The sequence below is a fragment of the Dromiciops gliroides genome, chromosome 1 (genome assembly GCF_019393635.1).
Source record: "Dromiciops gliroides isolate mDroGli1 chromosome 1, mDroGli1.pri, whole genome shotgun sequence".
Classification (NCBI taxonomy): domain Eukaryota; kingdom Metazoa; phylum Chordata; class Mammalia; order Microbiotheria; family Microbiotheriidae; genus Dromiciops; species Dromiciops gliroides.
In genome coordinates, this window is record NC_057861.1 from 664,819,330 (window position 1) to 664,836,422 (window position 17,093).

General features: G+C 39.4%; 1 protein-coding gene across 1 annotated transcript in view; it reads left to right on the forward strand.

Moving 5' to 3' along the window:
* The window catches only part of GRIN3A (glutamate ionotropic receptor NMDA type subunit 3A), a 171,304-nt gene extending 161,180 nt beyond the window's left edge, over positions 1 to 10,124 (forward strand). Inside the window, exons 6-7 of the mRNA XM_044000739.1 lie at positions 8,078 to 8,229; positions 10,107 to 10,124. Coding sequence (XP_043856674.1) covers positions 8,078 to 8,229; positions 10,107 to 10,124 — 170 coding nt within the window. The remainder of the gene's footprint in view (positions 1 to 8,077; positions 8,230 to 10,106) is intronic.
* The last annotated feature ends 6,969 nt before the right edge of the window (positions 10,125 to 17,093 follow it).

The window sequence follows — 17,093 nt, forward strand, 5'->3', positions numbered from 1 at the left end:
CATGGGCTAAAATAAAAACTGGTATAGATACTTTCACTATTCCTTCTTACAACATTTTGATTTACTATTCTCATAAAAAAGATCTTTGTTTAAAATATATTATACTCCAAGAGCAATGGGATTTTCATTGAGAAGTTTAAAAGTGCTTCATATTATTGAACAACTTGTAAAGTCATTGAAAGAAAGGGCAATACCATTTGCTGCTTCTCTATTTCCCACAATGTCTAATTCAAAAATTAGTAGGCACTCAACAAATAATTATTTCATCATTCATTTTAATTCATTCATTAATTCTCATTAATAAAATTTTATTAAACTAGATTCATAGTAACTCTTGCAACAAACCAAATGGCCAACAAGTAGTCTAAAAAAATCTAAAACAACTAACATAGGTAATAGAATACTAAAAATTACTACCAGGAATTGACTTAGACACAAGGGAGAATGAAATACTTTAATTAAAACATATAATATGTTGCATGTTGATTTGTGATAGATAGATGATAGATGGTAGATAGATAGATAGATAGATAAATGTGTTTTATGATTGTGTAATGATATTAACACATCACATTGTGTAATGATATTAACACATCCCCAAAATTTCATCACCTGGGAAATTATATGATCAAAAGAAGTTTTAAACAACTAGTCTCAACAGCTTCAAGTTTTGTTTAAAACCTCTTCAGAAGTAGATGTTGTCCCTAAGCAAGTATGCAGAAGGGGGGATCAAAGCTGTTAAATGTTCAAGAGGCTGTGGGAAGTCTTGGATGAAATTGAATCTGATATACCAGTGGAATAAAGAGTCACTGGAATTGGAAAAGGAAGTGTTGAGATAAATTAATACATGTCCCAAAGTTAAGCACTGCAGCAATAAATGTCCTAGGAGGAGCAAGGATAATGAAGATGAACAATAATGATATATGGCATTCCATCCAAAGAACTCAGTGTGCTGTTAAGTCAGGCTTGTTTCAATGCCCATGAGAGCCATCAATATTTTGGGTCAGTAAACTGAGGCCAATAAGTTCTGTAATTCACCTAAGTTTATTCTGATTGTCTTAGGCCTTCTCTCACATACCTCTCTTTTCCTTCAAAAAGGAAAAAATATCCTTATTTTAAAAGTCTGAATATTAAGCCAATTAAAATCCTTTCTGAGCCCTTTATCTACATTGGCTTCAAATGGCATGCCAGGGAAAGTCTGCCAAACTAAATGGATCTTTGTTTCTGACAATGTTGTTAACCCTAGTCATCTGAGAGGTATTTTCCAAGCAGGTATAAACACACTGCTGTTAGGCTCTGGAGTCATAACTTCATTCAATTTAACCAAAGTATATATCTACCACCCTTATCAAAGCAGTTCCACTTCATTTGTAGGGAAGTGATAAGCATCACACTCTGGTAATTGTTCTCAGGGGCAGCTAGGTGGCACAGTGGATAAAGCACCATCCCTGGATTCAGTTGGACCTGAGTTCAAATCCAGCCTCAGACACTTGATACTTACTAGCTGTGTGACCCTAGGCAAGTCACTTAACCCTCATTGCCCTGTAAGGAAAGAAAGAAAGAAAGAAAGAAAGAAAGAAAGAAAGAAAGAAAGAAAGAAAGAAAGAAAGAAAGAAAGAAAGAAAGAAAGAAAGAAAGAAAGAAAGAAAGAAAGAAAGAAATTGTTCTCTTGTCCTAGAAGCAACATGGCATAGATAGTATGGTATGGACAGAGTACTTGACTTGCAATCTGGAAAATCTGTGTTTCAATATACCTCAGACATGCACTGGCTATGTGGCCTTGGGGAAGTTACTTAATCTCACTGGTTCCCATCTGTAAAATGAAAGGTTTGGACTTGATGACCCATAGGACCCTTCTGGCTCTGTGCTTGATCCTATAATTGTTCAAAGAACCTGATACCTTCTTCTTTCAAGCTGAAGGATCCTACTGGGCTTCATCTAACAAAAATATGGCCAGCCTTGTCCTGATGGCAGTGCCTAGATCCTAATGATAATTAAGAAAGTGATTCCAAATGCCAGAAGGAGCTGGCAGGTAAAAAAACCATCCTCTGGTCCTTGAGTACAGCCAAATTTTAAATGCAAATGATGCAAAAAGAAAATTAAACCCTTGTGCTCTTTGTCTTTTAGTTCTAACTATAGTAAAAATTTTGCTGTTTTATAAAACTCCCCCATACCCTCACCAAAATAAGTTGCATTTATGTATACCCTCCCCACCACCATACTCCAGATGTATAGTTTACATCCTCTTTAATGGTGATATTCAGCAGTAGAACCAAGAGTACAGCAGTAAAGTCTCATCATTGGCTATGTGCATAACAGCGAAGCAAATTGGAATATCAGATGATAATGGGGAGAGGTCTATTTTTACCATGTCAATTGCAATTTAACTGAGATGTGATAGAGTGGAGGGATTTAATATTTATCACTTTCAAATGTGGCAGTTTCTCCAAATATCAATGTACATTAGATGAAGCTTTTCTCCTAGTGCATTTGAATACCTGTACAGTGCTCTCCGAGCTTATTTTTAGAATAAGTATTGCCTCCTCGGAAGTATTCATTTTAAAAGACTTGGCTCTCTCCTCACGTACTGAGTCTAGGCTACCGCAATATGTGATTCCAGAATAGATCTGTCATCAGATGCAATAATCAGGGCTGGAATTGCCTGCTCTACAAGCCCAGGTGAAATTTGGAAGAAACTTCTTAAAAGTATCCTGCTTGATATGAGGTTCACAGTTTTTAAGCTGGAAAGAATCTTAGAACTCAAGTCCAACCCCTTCATTTTATAGATGAAGGAACTAGGTTACACTAAGGTTAGGTGCCTTGTACAAGTAATACGCTACAAAGCTTGGATTCAAAACCAAGGCCTTTGCATCCAAGTGATGATGATGACAATGATTGATATTTATATAGCACTTTAAAGTTTACAAAATGTGTCCAATTCATTGTCTCATTTGGTCATCAAAAAAACCTCAGTTAAATATCCAACAACATGGGTTATTAAATCGGAATCTCAGAACTGCAAGGAATCTTCATTGTCAAATCTAACCAAGACCACATTCTACAAAATCACAGACAAGCAGTCATCCATTGACCATCCAAAAACCTCCAGAGGGCCAAACCTATTCTCTCCTCAATCAGCCCATTCTCTTTTTTTTTTTTAAACTCTAATTGTGGGGCAGCTAGGTGGCGCAGTGGATTAAGCTCTGGCCCTGGATTCAGAAGTACCTTAGTTCAAATCCAGCCTCACACACTTGACACTTACTAGCTGTGTGACCCTGGGCAAGTCACTTAACCCCCATTCCCCTGCAAAAAATAAAATTCAATAAAATAAATAAATAAATAAACTCTAATTGTCGGAAAGTTTTTCTTTATATGGAGTTTAAAGGTGCCTTTTGTTAAGGGTTAAAATTCTAGCTAAACTGTCTAAAATATCTAATGAGTGGTCGCCAATCAATTATAAGCTTTAGCAAGAGTTAGACTTTTAAGCATTTATTAAGGAGAATAAGAATTTGGTAAAGAGAGAGAGAAAGGCCTAGATTCCTATCTATTAAAGGGAGAGCACATTTCCAGCTCCCTTCTCCGCCAGCGTCCTCAGGAAAGAGCCCCAGAGTCAGCGCCAGTCTCTTCCTTCCTCCTCCCACTAGTCCGCGTCACTTCCTCCCGCCAAAGAAAAGACTCCTGGTCTTGCCCTCAAAGACCTTCGCTTCATGGGCAGAACTCTTCTACAGTAAGTATCCAGCAGGTGGCGTCATTCCAATCGTTACACTTTTCACCATCTCTATTCAATGTTCCTACTTCTGCCTCCTGAGAACACACAGACAAGTGACAGAATCATTGAATTTCATGGCTGAGAAGGACCTAAGCTGTCTTCTAGTTCAATCCATACCCCAAAAAAGAAATCCCTTCACCCTCAATATACCCAAACAGTGGCCATCCAGTTCTTCTTTGAAAACTCCTAATAATGGGGGTTGGGTCAAAGAAGGAATTCTGAGGGTAGTGACCCACTATTGCCCAAGGCAGACTATTGCACTATTATATAACTCTAATTATTAGGATTATTAGGATTTTTTCCCTTGACATCAAGCCTAACTTTGCCTTTTTGTGATTTTTACCCACTGTTCCTAGTTCTGCCCTCTGGGACCAAACCAAATGAATCTAATCCCTTTTTCACAGAACAGTCTTTCAGATACCTAAAAATAGCCAGCATGCCCTTCTTCCTTAGTCCTCTCTTCTTCATGTTCCCCATCAACCAGCTCTCATATGCCAAGAACTCAAGACCCTTCACTAGTCTGTGAACCAACTTCTATATCCTTCCTAAAATATTGCACACAGAACCAAACACAGTACCCCAAATCTGTGTTGGGAAAAACATTGAAGTAAACAAATAAAGTAGAAGTGTCACCTCCTTAGTCCAGGACAGACTACTTTTCTTGTTTTTGTTTGTTTGTTTGTTTTTTTGGTGAGGCAATGGGGGTTAAGTGACTTGCCCAGGGTCACACAGCTTGTAAGTGTCAAGGGTCTGAGGCCGGATTTGAACTCAGGTACTCCTGAATCCAGGGCCAGTGCTCTATCCACTGCGCCACCTAGCTGCCCCCCCAGACTACTTTTCTTAACGCAGCCTAAGTTTGCAATACCTTTTGCCTCACATTTATGCGACACTGAATCTGCCACCCGTTATATTAGTTATTACTCCCACTTTCGGGTCACCTACAGATTTGATAAGTGTGGGTGATATCTATGCCTCCAGTCAAGTCACTGATAACAATGTTTACTAGCATAGGGCCAAGGATAGATCCCTGGAGCCCTCTGTAGAAACTTCTTCCTACCTACCCTGTCTTCTAGTCCACATTTCTCCATCTTGTCTATGAGTATAGAATAAGAAATTCTGTTAAATGCTTTTCAAAAATCTAGGTATACTGTGTCTACTGCATTCCCGTGATCTTCCAGTACAGTAAGTGTCAAAAAGAAAAAAAAGGGAATAAAGTGAGCTTGCAATGATCTGTTTTTGAGAAGCTATACTGGCCCTAAGTGACCATCACTTCCCCTTCTAAATATTCAAAACCCACCCCCTTTATATAATAACATTTGCAAAACACTTAGTACAATGCTTGGCACATAATAAGTACTTAATAAATGCTTGTTCCCTTGTCCCTTATATCCTAGAATCTTTCCAGGAATCAAAATCAAGCTCACTTATCTATAGTTTGAAAATTCTGTCTTCTTCCCTTTTCTGGAAATTATTACATTTGCCCTTCTCCAGCCCTATGACATCTCTCCCATACTTCATTTTTAACTTATGAATACATCGTATCTGATGAGAGAATTTACTGGACAACATGTCTTCCTAATGGATTCTTGATTCAACCTTGTCCTCCAAACTGAAATAGCAAGGGACAGATTAAGTGCTCAAGAATACATGTGGAATGGATTTGAAAATTGTAATATCTATTATTGGCATGGTCTTAATTCTTTTAACACCCCACTGTTAAAGAACAAAAGATATAATTAGGGGAAAACAATATATATTACTTCTAAGATCAAGAGGTACTTTTTGTATTATTTATTTCATCTATGTCAATTATTAAGCATACACACATCCCTGCCCTGGCATTTCAATAAAAGGCTTTGTATATCTGCTAAAAAGAACAAAAAACCAATTTTCATAGAAATGTCCTTGAAAATGAATAATAGAGGGAAAGAATTATAGAAAATATGTTTTTCATTAAACATATGCAGCTTTTTGTAGGCTATTCACTTTTGATCTGTGAAAAAGTTCAGCTATATTTTCAGTTTATCTACCCCCATTTTCCTGGAAGTTAAAATAGGAAAAAAAAAAAAAAAGCTTTTGTAGTTGTAGCACTGAAGAGCTAAGAACAAAATTCAGTTGTCTATAGTTCCTTTTATGTGGTCTCTCAAAGTAATTTCCAGGAAAGCAACAGACTAGAATACAATAATTACTGTCCACTCAACCAGTAAGAAGACAGGGAAAAGATAAAGAAGGCCCTAGTTTCCTGAGGTTTCAACCCTGGAAAAAGATCCCGGAGGCTGCTGACAAGAGACACTATGAATCATAGACTCTTGGTGTTTGAAAGGGCTTGAGGTCATCTAGTTCAACTCAGAAAGTATAATAAATCTCCTCTATAGCATTTCTAACAAGTAATCTTTCCACCTCAGGTCAAAGAATTCCATTGAAAAGAAACTCACCACCTCACCAGGCAGCCCATTGGACAGCTCTTATTGTTGGATCGTTTTTTTCCTTATATCGACCCTTAGTCAGTGGGCCCTTCGGGGCCTTACAGAGCAAATTTCATTCTTTTTCTATAAGGCAATCCTGTAGTACTTGAAGATTTTTATCATATTACCCAGTTCACCTAAAAAGAGAAAGAAAATATGGACCTTGGTTCTAAAATACTATAGTGACTACGTAAGACAAAAAACAGAGATCACAGACATCAAATATTTGGGTTAGGACTTTTCTAAGCATAGGACTGGATAGCCTGTTCACATTTCTCACCACAGCTGCCATAATTAACATCATATAATGGTCCAAATACATGGAAGTTTAATCCTGGAGGTAGAGTATCTTGAGTGTCCTCATATAAGCAATTGTGTACAATTTTAGGAGGCTGTCTTCCTAAATTTCTGTTTCATCTTCCTGGCTCATGCCTCTACTTAAGAAAACTCTGAAAATGTCTTTATCTTGCACATTTTGATGTCCAAAAGGGTCTTCGGTTCCCTTTCAAGCACTCAAGCTAATGGGGACATTAATTTGAACATGTCTAATTTATATACAAAAAAAGGATTTGTAGATGAGCCAAAAGATAGTCAAAAATACCCTGCCTTGTCTCATAAACTTTTTTTCTAAAAGTCCTTATAACGGGGGCAGCTAGGTGGCGCAGTGGATAGAGCACCGGCCCTGGAGTCAGGAGTACCTGAGTTCAAATCCGGCCTCAGACACTTAACACACACTTACTAGCTGTGTGACCCTGGGCAAGTCACTTAACCCCAATTGCCTCACTAAAAAAAAAAAAAAAAAAAAAAAAAGTCCTTATAACTTAGATTACTACCTGACAAGGTTCAGCATTACCAAGAATTTAAGCAATTTTTCTCTCTGAAGGGCCCCTCAGAAAAGAATTCTAGGTTGATAGAGAGTTTATCTCCTTCCCTTTGCCCCAAATCTATTTAATGTACATGACACACAGTACTAGTGTAAGACAAGTTCTAGTTTTGCTCCTTCAGAGTGTGGTTCTATAATGTGGTTTTAACCACAAAGCCAAGGCATTGTTTCCACTGTTCCCTTCCACATTGAGCTTTCTTTTTCCTTCAGCATACCCCTACTCCATTACTAGTTGAATATACCTATCAAGCAAAGTCTACTTCATGCATATGTAGCTTTCTCTCTAGGTCAACATGCTGTTTGGCATCTCTGGTTGCCTTGCTAGTGCCTCCAGGACTACATAGTGTGACTTGCTCTCCATCCCTGTCTTCTCTCCACATCTTACATCAAATCTCTTATAGGAAAGCAACTTCCCTCTTGGGTGTGCAAACCCAGTGATGTCATGGTCTTACCACTGGGCAAACTGTCCTCCTTGAAAATCAGGCAACTAGAGTAAAAGGAATAGACTTGGGTGTATGATGTTTCCTGCATTCCTCATTCTTATTCTAAGACTCCTTATCAGTGAAAGACATAGCACATTGGAACTAAAATGTATCTCAGGGTTTAGAAACTGAACTAAAGAAACCAAAGCTTACACAAGCTAAATGACTTTCCAGGAATCACACAATTAATTAGTTAGTAGCAAAGCTGGAGCTAGAAACCAGATATCCTGACTTCTAGTGAAAAACTTGTTTTCTATTACCTCAGGAAGAGACATACAGACTCATCTGGTTCTTTCACAGGAAAATGATTGGTTTAAAAGGGAAAACATATACAAATATCTTTGAATCCTTTGAAAGAAAAGTGCTTCATAAATTCAAGACTGTATTCCCATGATCATGCCTGATACTGAGTAAAAGTTATCTATCACAGCCTCTCAGGAACAATGGAAATGTCATTTGGAATTGTATTTTCTCCTAGGCTATGGTATTGGCCTTCCTCCAAACTCTCCACTGACCTCAAATATATCAGAACTTATCAGCCAGTACAAGTCACATGGATTTATGGATGTGCTGCATGACAAGTGGTACAAGGTGGTTCCCTGTGGCAAGAGAAGTTTTGCTGTCACTGAGGTAAGAGATCTATTTGTCAGCCATGGCTAATCAGTCTTTCTTTGCCCTTAAGGGCACACACTGTATGTGTTAAAAGGGGTGTTCCTGCCACAGAAGCACAGTTATCTTGGGATATGTGGCCAGTGATAACAGATTGTTCTGTGGTCACTTGGTTCTCTGATCAGTATTTGTGATCCTTCCTGCCTCTTATGGGTTCCCTAGTATGGCTTCAGTTGTGCCTTTTCCTAGTGCAATCTGCAGTGAAACATCTTTATGAGATGCTGTTCTGGAGATGTTTCTTTCGATGATTTTCTTATAAATGGATAAAAAAGGTACACGTATTCTATTTATTACTTGGGTTTAAAATCCTTCAGTAAGATGATAGGAAGTGTCATTCCAAGACAGACCAGTCATCCATCCAGTCCAGCATTGTGCCTGCAAGAATGGAGCTAGGGGGGCAGCTAGGTGGTGCAGCGGATAAAGCACTGGCCCTGGAGTCAGGAGTACCTGAGTTCAAATCCGGCCTCAGACACTTAACACTTACTAGCTGTGTGACCCTGGGCAAGTCACTTAACCCCAATTGCCTCACTAAAAAAAAACAAAAACTAAAAAAAAGAATGGAGCTAAAGGATGCTTTATAAAGAAGAACAGTGATTGCCTATTATATTGACTACTGAGAGATACCCCAAGCATCCCTAACCAACCCACTCTTTACTAAAGATCCTGAGGAAGAAGGAGTCCATACAAGCATGACAAACCAGAGGATGAGGCAGTGAAGCAGTGGAGGTGCTGGTGCTGGTTATGGCGGTGGTGGTTCAGTCATCTCAGTTGTGTCTGACTTTTTGCGACCCCATTTGGGGTTTTCCTTGGCAAAGACAGTGGAGTGGTTTGCCATTTCCTTCACCAGCTCATTTTACAAATGAGAAAGTAAGGCAAACAAGGTTAAGTGCCTTCCCCAAGGTCACACAGCTAGTCTGAGGCCAGATTTGAACTCAGGAAGATGAGTCTTTCTGACTTCAGGACTAGCATTCTATCTACTGTGCTACCTAGCTGCTCTCAGGCTAAGGTAGGAATTCCTAAATCACAGAATCAGAGGAAGCAAATGGCCCCCAAAGCCCCTTATAACTCCAAGTATGTGATTCCATATCAGAGTTGAAATGGACCTGAGAGTGTATACAAGAAGAAATCATGGTGGAATGTTTTGTTTTCTTTTTGTTTAAGAATGTTTCTCCCCATCTTATCCAGGCTGGAAGTGTAGCAACCACTGATTGGTATGGGAGCATTGACCTTCTCTGGGTTTTTTTTTAGTTTTTTTTTTAACTTTTTTTTTTTTTGGTTTTTTGCAGGCAATGGGGGTTAAGTGACTTGCCCAGGGTCACACAGCTAGTAAGTGTCAAGTGTCTGAGGCCGGATTTGAACTCAGGTACTCCTGAATTCAGGGCCGGTGCTTTAACCACTGCGCCATCTAGCTGCCCCCAGACCTTCTCTGTTTTTAACCTGGTCCAGTTTCCTCTTCTTTAGATAGTCTGGTTGCCCCCACTCCTTGGTGGTGGTATGAAGTTCGTCATACTGGTACCAGACTTAGTTCAGATGACTGAACAAATTGGCACACTACAGCTCAGAACTCCTGAGCTCAAGCAATTCACTAACCTCAGCCTCCTGGTAAGAAGAATTACAATCATGCTCCACCATGCTGAACAGCCTGGTGAAATAGAATGAGCACTAAATTTGGAGTGAAAAGACTGGAGGCTTTATCCTGAATGTTACCACTGTGTAACTGGGCAGGTCTTGTCCCCTCCTCTCAGGGCTTCAGTGTCTTCATCGGTACAATAAAAGAATTAGCCTGTGTGATTTCTAAGGTCCTTTTCAGTGTTAACTTTTTCTGTCCATTGTTCTAGTCCAAGACTCATATTTGACAGATAAGAAAAATGAAACTTATAAAGGTTTGGGAACTTATTCACATAAATGGTACTTGATAGAATCAGGACTAGAACTCATGGCTTTTAAGTCACATTCCAATGCTCCTTCCACATTAACATTCACCTCTATGCTTCCGTTGGAGATAAAGGTAACAGAATACTTAACAATGTGGTAATGAGGAACTGGCAAGTGACAGATGGATGGATGGATGGATGGATGGATGGATGGATGGATGGGTGGATGGCCAAAGTTTAAAAAGAAGCCTAATGAACCTGAGTCAAGTCAACTTGAGACCCAAGATAGTAAAGCCAACAAAAATGAGATTATGTAAGTTCGTCTGAGAGTCATGGCTAGCCAGGAAAGCATGCCATGGGCTGAGACTTCAAAGCGAAAAGGAAAAGATTTAAATTAATCTTCCCAGTCATTTACCATTATTTTGCTAATTTTCAGAATCCTTTGATTCTGAGTAAATTATTTTCTAAAATATAATATTTTTAATTATTCTAAAAGCAAACTATTCTAAAAAAAAACTGAACTGGGACACAAGTGGGCAAATCCATGAGGTAATACCTAGACAAACTGCAAGAAAGGCAAAGAGAGGAGAGACTGACTTAACTAGTATGATCTCAAATGAGGTGGAATTATTGAAGGAAATCAGTGAATGAAGATGACAGCAAGACATTTCATAATGTGCATTAACATACCTCAGGTCCTCCTGAATACAGGGCCAGTGCTTTATCCACTGCGCCACCTAGCTGCCCCAAATCCATGTAATATCAACCCATGTTATGATGGGCTGGGACTTTTTCCTTCCCAGTCTGTTTCTCTCTTGTCTCCATCTCCCTCAGTCTTCCTATTCCTTCATTCCAGGAGGGGGGGAAAGGTAATGTCTGCCTCTAATCACTCATGCTTAGTCAAGAGAGCATGTCAGGAAATTGGATCTTCAATCCCTAAAATTAGTCTGCAGCAAAATCAAACCATGAAGTCTTTACCTCATTAACTGCTTACACAGGAGATTGTTTCATCGGATTCTACTACTGCCTCTTTACCAGTAGCCCTGTCTTTACCCTTACCTTGATGTATTTTTCCCCAGAGCTGGAGGAAATAAAGAACAGCAGTCCAACCCAGGTGCAATCTGGGAAAATGCTTTTATTAGGGCAGTACCGAACATTCCTTCCTCCCATTCATCCCAACCTGGATGTTTGGGGTCTTGGCTTTCTTGTATCATCTCACATGTAATTACAGAACTCCATCTTCCTACAAATACAAGTCTTTGATCTTCAAGAGAACTCCTTACACATACAAGGACATACAGGCATGCTTGTATGCACGTGTGCTTACACACACACTTATCCTCTTGACATTTTGCTGAAAAGCCCACAATTTCTCAGTGAAACAAAACTGAAAGTGTAAGTACTCTAGGGCAGTAGCAGAGGCTTTGCTAGGAAGACCTTTCGCTAATAGTAAAAGCACACCTCCCTCCTCTCCCCAGAGGTAATAGACTACAGGTACGGAAAGAGGCATGTGCTTTCATTTATAGCCAAAGTTTTGGTTTGTTTCACATAAGTATATTTGCTTATTTTGAGGTGAGTTGTAAGTGGGGAAGGGAACATTGGGAAGGACATTTCTTGTTGTGAGGTGGGGTTCTATGTGGGGAAGAGGACATTAGGAAGTGACAGGGTTATTGTTGCTGTTGTTTTTGAAATACCAATAAAACACTTACTTAAAAGAGAAAGTTCGGGGGCAGCTAGGTGGCACAGTGAATAAAGCTCCAGCCCTGGATTCAGGAGGACCTGAGTTCAAATTTGGCCTCAGACACTTGACACTTAACTAGCTGTGTGACTGGGCAAGTCACTAAACCCTCATTGCCCCAACAAAAAAAGAAAAGAGAAAGTTCTCCATATTCCTCCCCCGGAAAAAAATAACAATAGCTAACATTTATATGTGAAGTTTGCAAAGCAATTTATATGCTATCTTATTTGATCCTCACAACCACCCTGTGAGGTAGGTGTATTATTATCCCCATTTTATAGATGAGGAAACTGAGACTAAGAGAATGAAGTGACTTGTCCAGGCTCACACAGCTAGTAAAGTATCAAAGGCAAGGTTTGAACTCCAATCTTCATGACTCCAAATCTGACACTTGATACAATTTGCCACTTAGCTACTTTGTAGGACTTCTTAAGAAGGACATGGGACAAGGGGCAGCTAGGTGGCATAGTGGATAAAGCACCAGCCCTGGATTCAGGAGGACCTGAGTTCAAATCTGGACTCAGACACTTGACATTTACTAGCTGTGTGACCCTGGACAAGTCACTTAACCCTTATTGCCTTGCAAAAAAAAAAAAAAAAGGACATGGGACAGCAAATTGTTATTCAGGCATGGAACATAATTTTTTCTCTTGTCATGTCCATGGGACATGTGTGTGTGTGTGTGTGTATACACTTAATTGATATAAAAGAGCTTTGACTCCCACTACCATATTTTGGAAAACACAGTGCCAAGGGACCACAGGCTCTGGCTGAAGATAAATGAATCTCCTCTGCTTTCCTGCTTTATCTGCTCCTTGACTTTCCTGAATCATAAATAGGTCTAATTCTACTGGCCTATCTTTAGCAAGCTGGGTTAGAGGATTAACAAAAAGGAAGAAAGAGGGCTTGCTCTTTTCACAGGAATTTTTCAATTGTCACTTCTGGTGACTTCCTGAGCTCCTCTCAACCCTACCCCTCCTCTGACTGCAGAGAACACATGATCAATCAGTTGCATTCAGGGCGTTTGGGGCCAGTCTGTGGCATGGATTCAAACCTCCTGGCTCAGCAAAATGTAACTTTTGCGAATTTCTGATGTAATCTTAGCTGTCCCCTTCTATACTGGGCAAGAGATGAGTATAATCCTTTAAAGAGGAAATTTGGCAAACCAGGAAGAAGGATGCTGCACCTAGCAACTCAGCAAACATGAATGAGTCTACCAAAATGCTTTGCAGTAGTATTGGTAACTCAGGGGATCATTTGACTCTGGGCAAATCACTTAACCCTGTTTGCCTCAGTTTCTTCATCTGTAAAATGAGCTGGAAAAAGAAATGGCAATGGGGCAACTAGGTGGCACAGTGGATAGAGCACCGGCTCTGGATTCAGGTGGACCTGAGTTCAAATCCGGCCTCAGGCACTTAACAGTAGCTATGTAACCCTGGGCAAGTCACCTAACCCCAATTGCCTCACCAAAAAGAAAAAAAAAGAAAGAAAGAAATGGCAAACTACTCTGGTTATCTTTGTCAAGAAAACCCCAAATGGGGTCATGAAGAGTCAGCCATGACTGAAAATGACAAGAAAACTTTCTTTGATTAAAAAAAATAATTCTTGGGGCAGCTAGGTGGCGCAGTGGATAAAGCACCGGCCCTGGATTCAGGAGTTCCTGAGTTCAAATCCGGCCTCAGACACTTGACACTTATTAGCTGTGTGACCTTGGACAAGTCACTTAACCCCCATTGCCCTGCAAAAAAAAATTAATAAAAAAAATAATAATTCTTAAAGGATTAGTTTGGGTGGAATTGGTGGGAGTCTCTTTAATAGTCAATTAATGGTAGCAGTGCATGAGGGGAATATCTTACTATCATAGACTTTCACAGTGGGGAAGAGACCTTAAAAAATTATCTTATCCAACTTTTTCATTTCACCAATGGGGAAACTAAGGCCAAGAGTATAGAAGTGACTTGCCCATGGTCTAATAATAACAACAATAATAATAGTTAGCATTTATATAGCACTTATTATGTACCAGGCACTATGCTAAGCACTTTACAAATATGATCTCATTTGATCCTTACAACAACCCTAGGAGTTAAATGCTATTATTATACTCATTTTACAGTTGAAGAAACTGAGGCAGAGTGACTTTCCCAGAGTCATGCAACTGGTAGGTGTCTGAGGCTGGATTTGAACTCAGGTTTTCTGAATCCAGGGCCATTATTCTATCCTCCATAGGGTCTAAATAGCAGCAGTCCCCACACTCTACACAGAAGCTAGTGACATATATCTAAAAGATCACTGACAGAAAAGAAAGCTGCCTCAAAGACAGAATTTCATTCATATGAATCTTAGAAAATACTCAGATCAACAAAAGAGAATACAATCCCGAACTTTGGAAAATCCATTTTTAGCACTCATCATCATAATCATAGCTGATATTGGGGGCAGCTAGGTGGCACAGTGGATACAGCACCAGCCCTGGATTCAGGAGGACCTGAGTTCAAATCTGACCTCAGACTCTTGACACTTACTAGCTGTGTGACCCTGGGCAAGTCACTTAACCCTCATTGCCCCACCACCCCAAAAAAATCATAGCTGATATTTCTATAACACATGTAATATTTACCCAGTTTTTTACATCTATTTAGCTCATCTGGACCTCAGGACAGTTCCATTAGGTATATATATTGCAGATATTACTATCCACATTTTACAGATGAAGAAAATGAGGCTGAGAAGTTAAGTGATTTGCCTATCACTACCCTGCTAGCAAGGGCTGGAGACGGGTCTTAAGCTCAAGTCTCTGGCAATGCTAATCTATTGACACAGATGTGGTCAGTAAGTCTTTATCGAGCCTTATTCTTTCCAAAAATCAGCTGCAGCAAACCTTTATCAATGTGTTGTCTGTCATTCTATCCTATTTGGCTGGCATGGCCTAAGAGAGCACCTGGACTATGAGAATGATGTTTCAGCTGTGTATAGATAGCTAACTCCCTGGCCTATGGTAGGTTGTTTATGAGACTGGAGTCATGGATTTGATTCCTTTGTAGGAACAGTTAGCTGTTCTTGGTTACACAGTCACTATCTCTCCCCTTAGGCTTAGGCCATATGCTTTGCAAATATATGGGCGACCAGCCAGGAGTGTGTAATATATTAACATAATCTTTCCTTCCTAGGAAAAGTAGTGTTACACCCTCGGTAGAGTAATAGTCCTCATTTATACAAGATGTCCCCAAAATCTTAGAGCAGTTTTAAGCTATTAAAGCTTTAAACTTCACTGAGACATTGGGACACACATGTTACGCTAGGAGAGCCTAGAACAACACTAAGACTTCTGGGACATCCTTAAGGTCTACAAAGTGTTTCATATGCATTATTTCTTTTGATCCTCACCACAACCCTATACGGTATAAACCTCAGGGATTCTGATACCCATTTTATAGATGAGCTTAAGTGGATTTCCCAGGTAAGTGTATTATTATCAGCTAATAACCATCAGAGGCCAGAGTTGAGACCTAGAATCTCCCGGCTCCAAGTCCAGTGCTCTTTCCACTAGGACACATTTCCTTTACAAGAGAAGTGAGTCAATGATGTTGTTGACCTACATGATAGATGGCCATTTTTCCTTCTTAAGCCTATTTCACTGGATATATTTCTCTGGATTCATTTGGCTAGAATAATGTCCAAATATTTGTCCAGTTATTTGTACTTTGAATATTTTTTAATGTCTGGCTATATAATCCCAAGCAAATATACTAAAAATTCAATTTTATCCTATTGATTCTACATCCTATTAATAACTAGTATTTACATAATGCTTTAAGATTTGAAAAGCATTTTACAAGCATTATCTCATTTGATCTTCATAATAACCCTGCGAGGTCACTATTATCATCCCCATTTTACAAATGAGGAAATGCAGATTCACAGAGATTGAATGACTTGTTCGGCTAATAGGTATTGGAGCACAATTTGGACCCAGGTCTTCCAGACTCCTGGTCCAACACTCTAGCCACTGTCCCATACTGTACTTTTAATACTACCTCTGCAGATTATTTTTCTATTTCCTCTTTTTCACTCCTACTGCCTTCATCCCAAGAAGTTCCAAATTGCCTCCAAACTGCATTAGGCTCCTAACAAGTCTTTCCCACCTCTATTATCTGCCCCCAACACACATACACACACACACACATACACACACAATCTACTCTTCAAATCATTTCCAAAATAATCTCCCTTATACATACATACATACATACATACATACAACCAGTCATGTCACTCCTCTACTCTGAGTAACAAGTAAACAGTTCTTTCTGGCATTCAAGGCTTCCACAACCTGGTGCTGCTCTTATCTTTCCAGCTTTAACATCTCCTTCTCTCTTTCATGTTCCCAGTAATTCAATAAAACCAGAATATCATTATTCCCCAAACACACCCTGAACTTCCCCTTTTCCTTGTCTTCATTGTTCACAATCTCTGTTCCCTATGGATAGAATGTCCTTCCTCGTTCTCTGTTGGATTTCTAACCATACTTTTAACCCTAAAACACCACCTTTCCCATGAAACCTTTCCTGATTGCCCATTTCGTAACAAGCCTTCCTTCCTTCCTTGGTCATCAAACACTACTTTGTTTCACACCTCTCTTAAACAGATGTTATACATTATTTTAAATTATAGGAATCTGCATATGCCATTTCTCCCTATTAAACTGTAAAATATATGAGGGTGGGGAGAGAAATTTGACATTTTCTCCCACCACCCAGCACTGTGATACATGTATAGTAGGGCCTTAATAAATCCTGGTGGATATGAATCTTGGTAGCAGTACCATCATTATCATCATTATCATTCTTTATTGTTGTTGTTGCTGCTGCTGTTGCTCTCGTTGTTGTTTTTGTTCCTCATCTTGAGAAGACAAATACAGAATGAGCAAACTTTGAGTGAAGGCATTCTAGCTTGGCTGAAATGATGAAACCGGAACTTTATAACTCGCAAAAGCTATTGAGAAGGCTCTCTCAGAGTCTGCCACAAAGCTATCTCTTCACTCTCTCCTCTGTTGCCCCAAACCTATCTCCAAAATCTATCCCTAAAACATGGCTATGATTAGGCCTGCTAAAGCTTACTACGTGATAAGAATAGGGTTTATTCTTCTTCCCTCCAGTTTTTTTTAAAGTCATTTATATCCTAACAGCAACGGAAAGCACAGCAAATACATC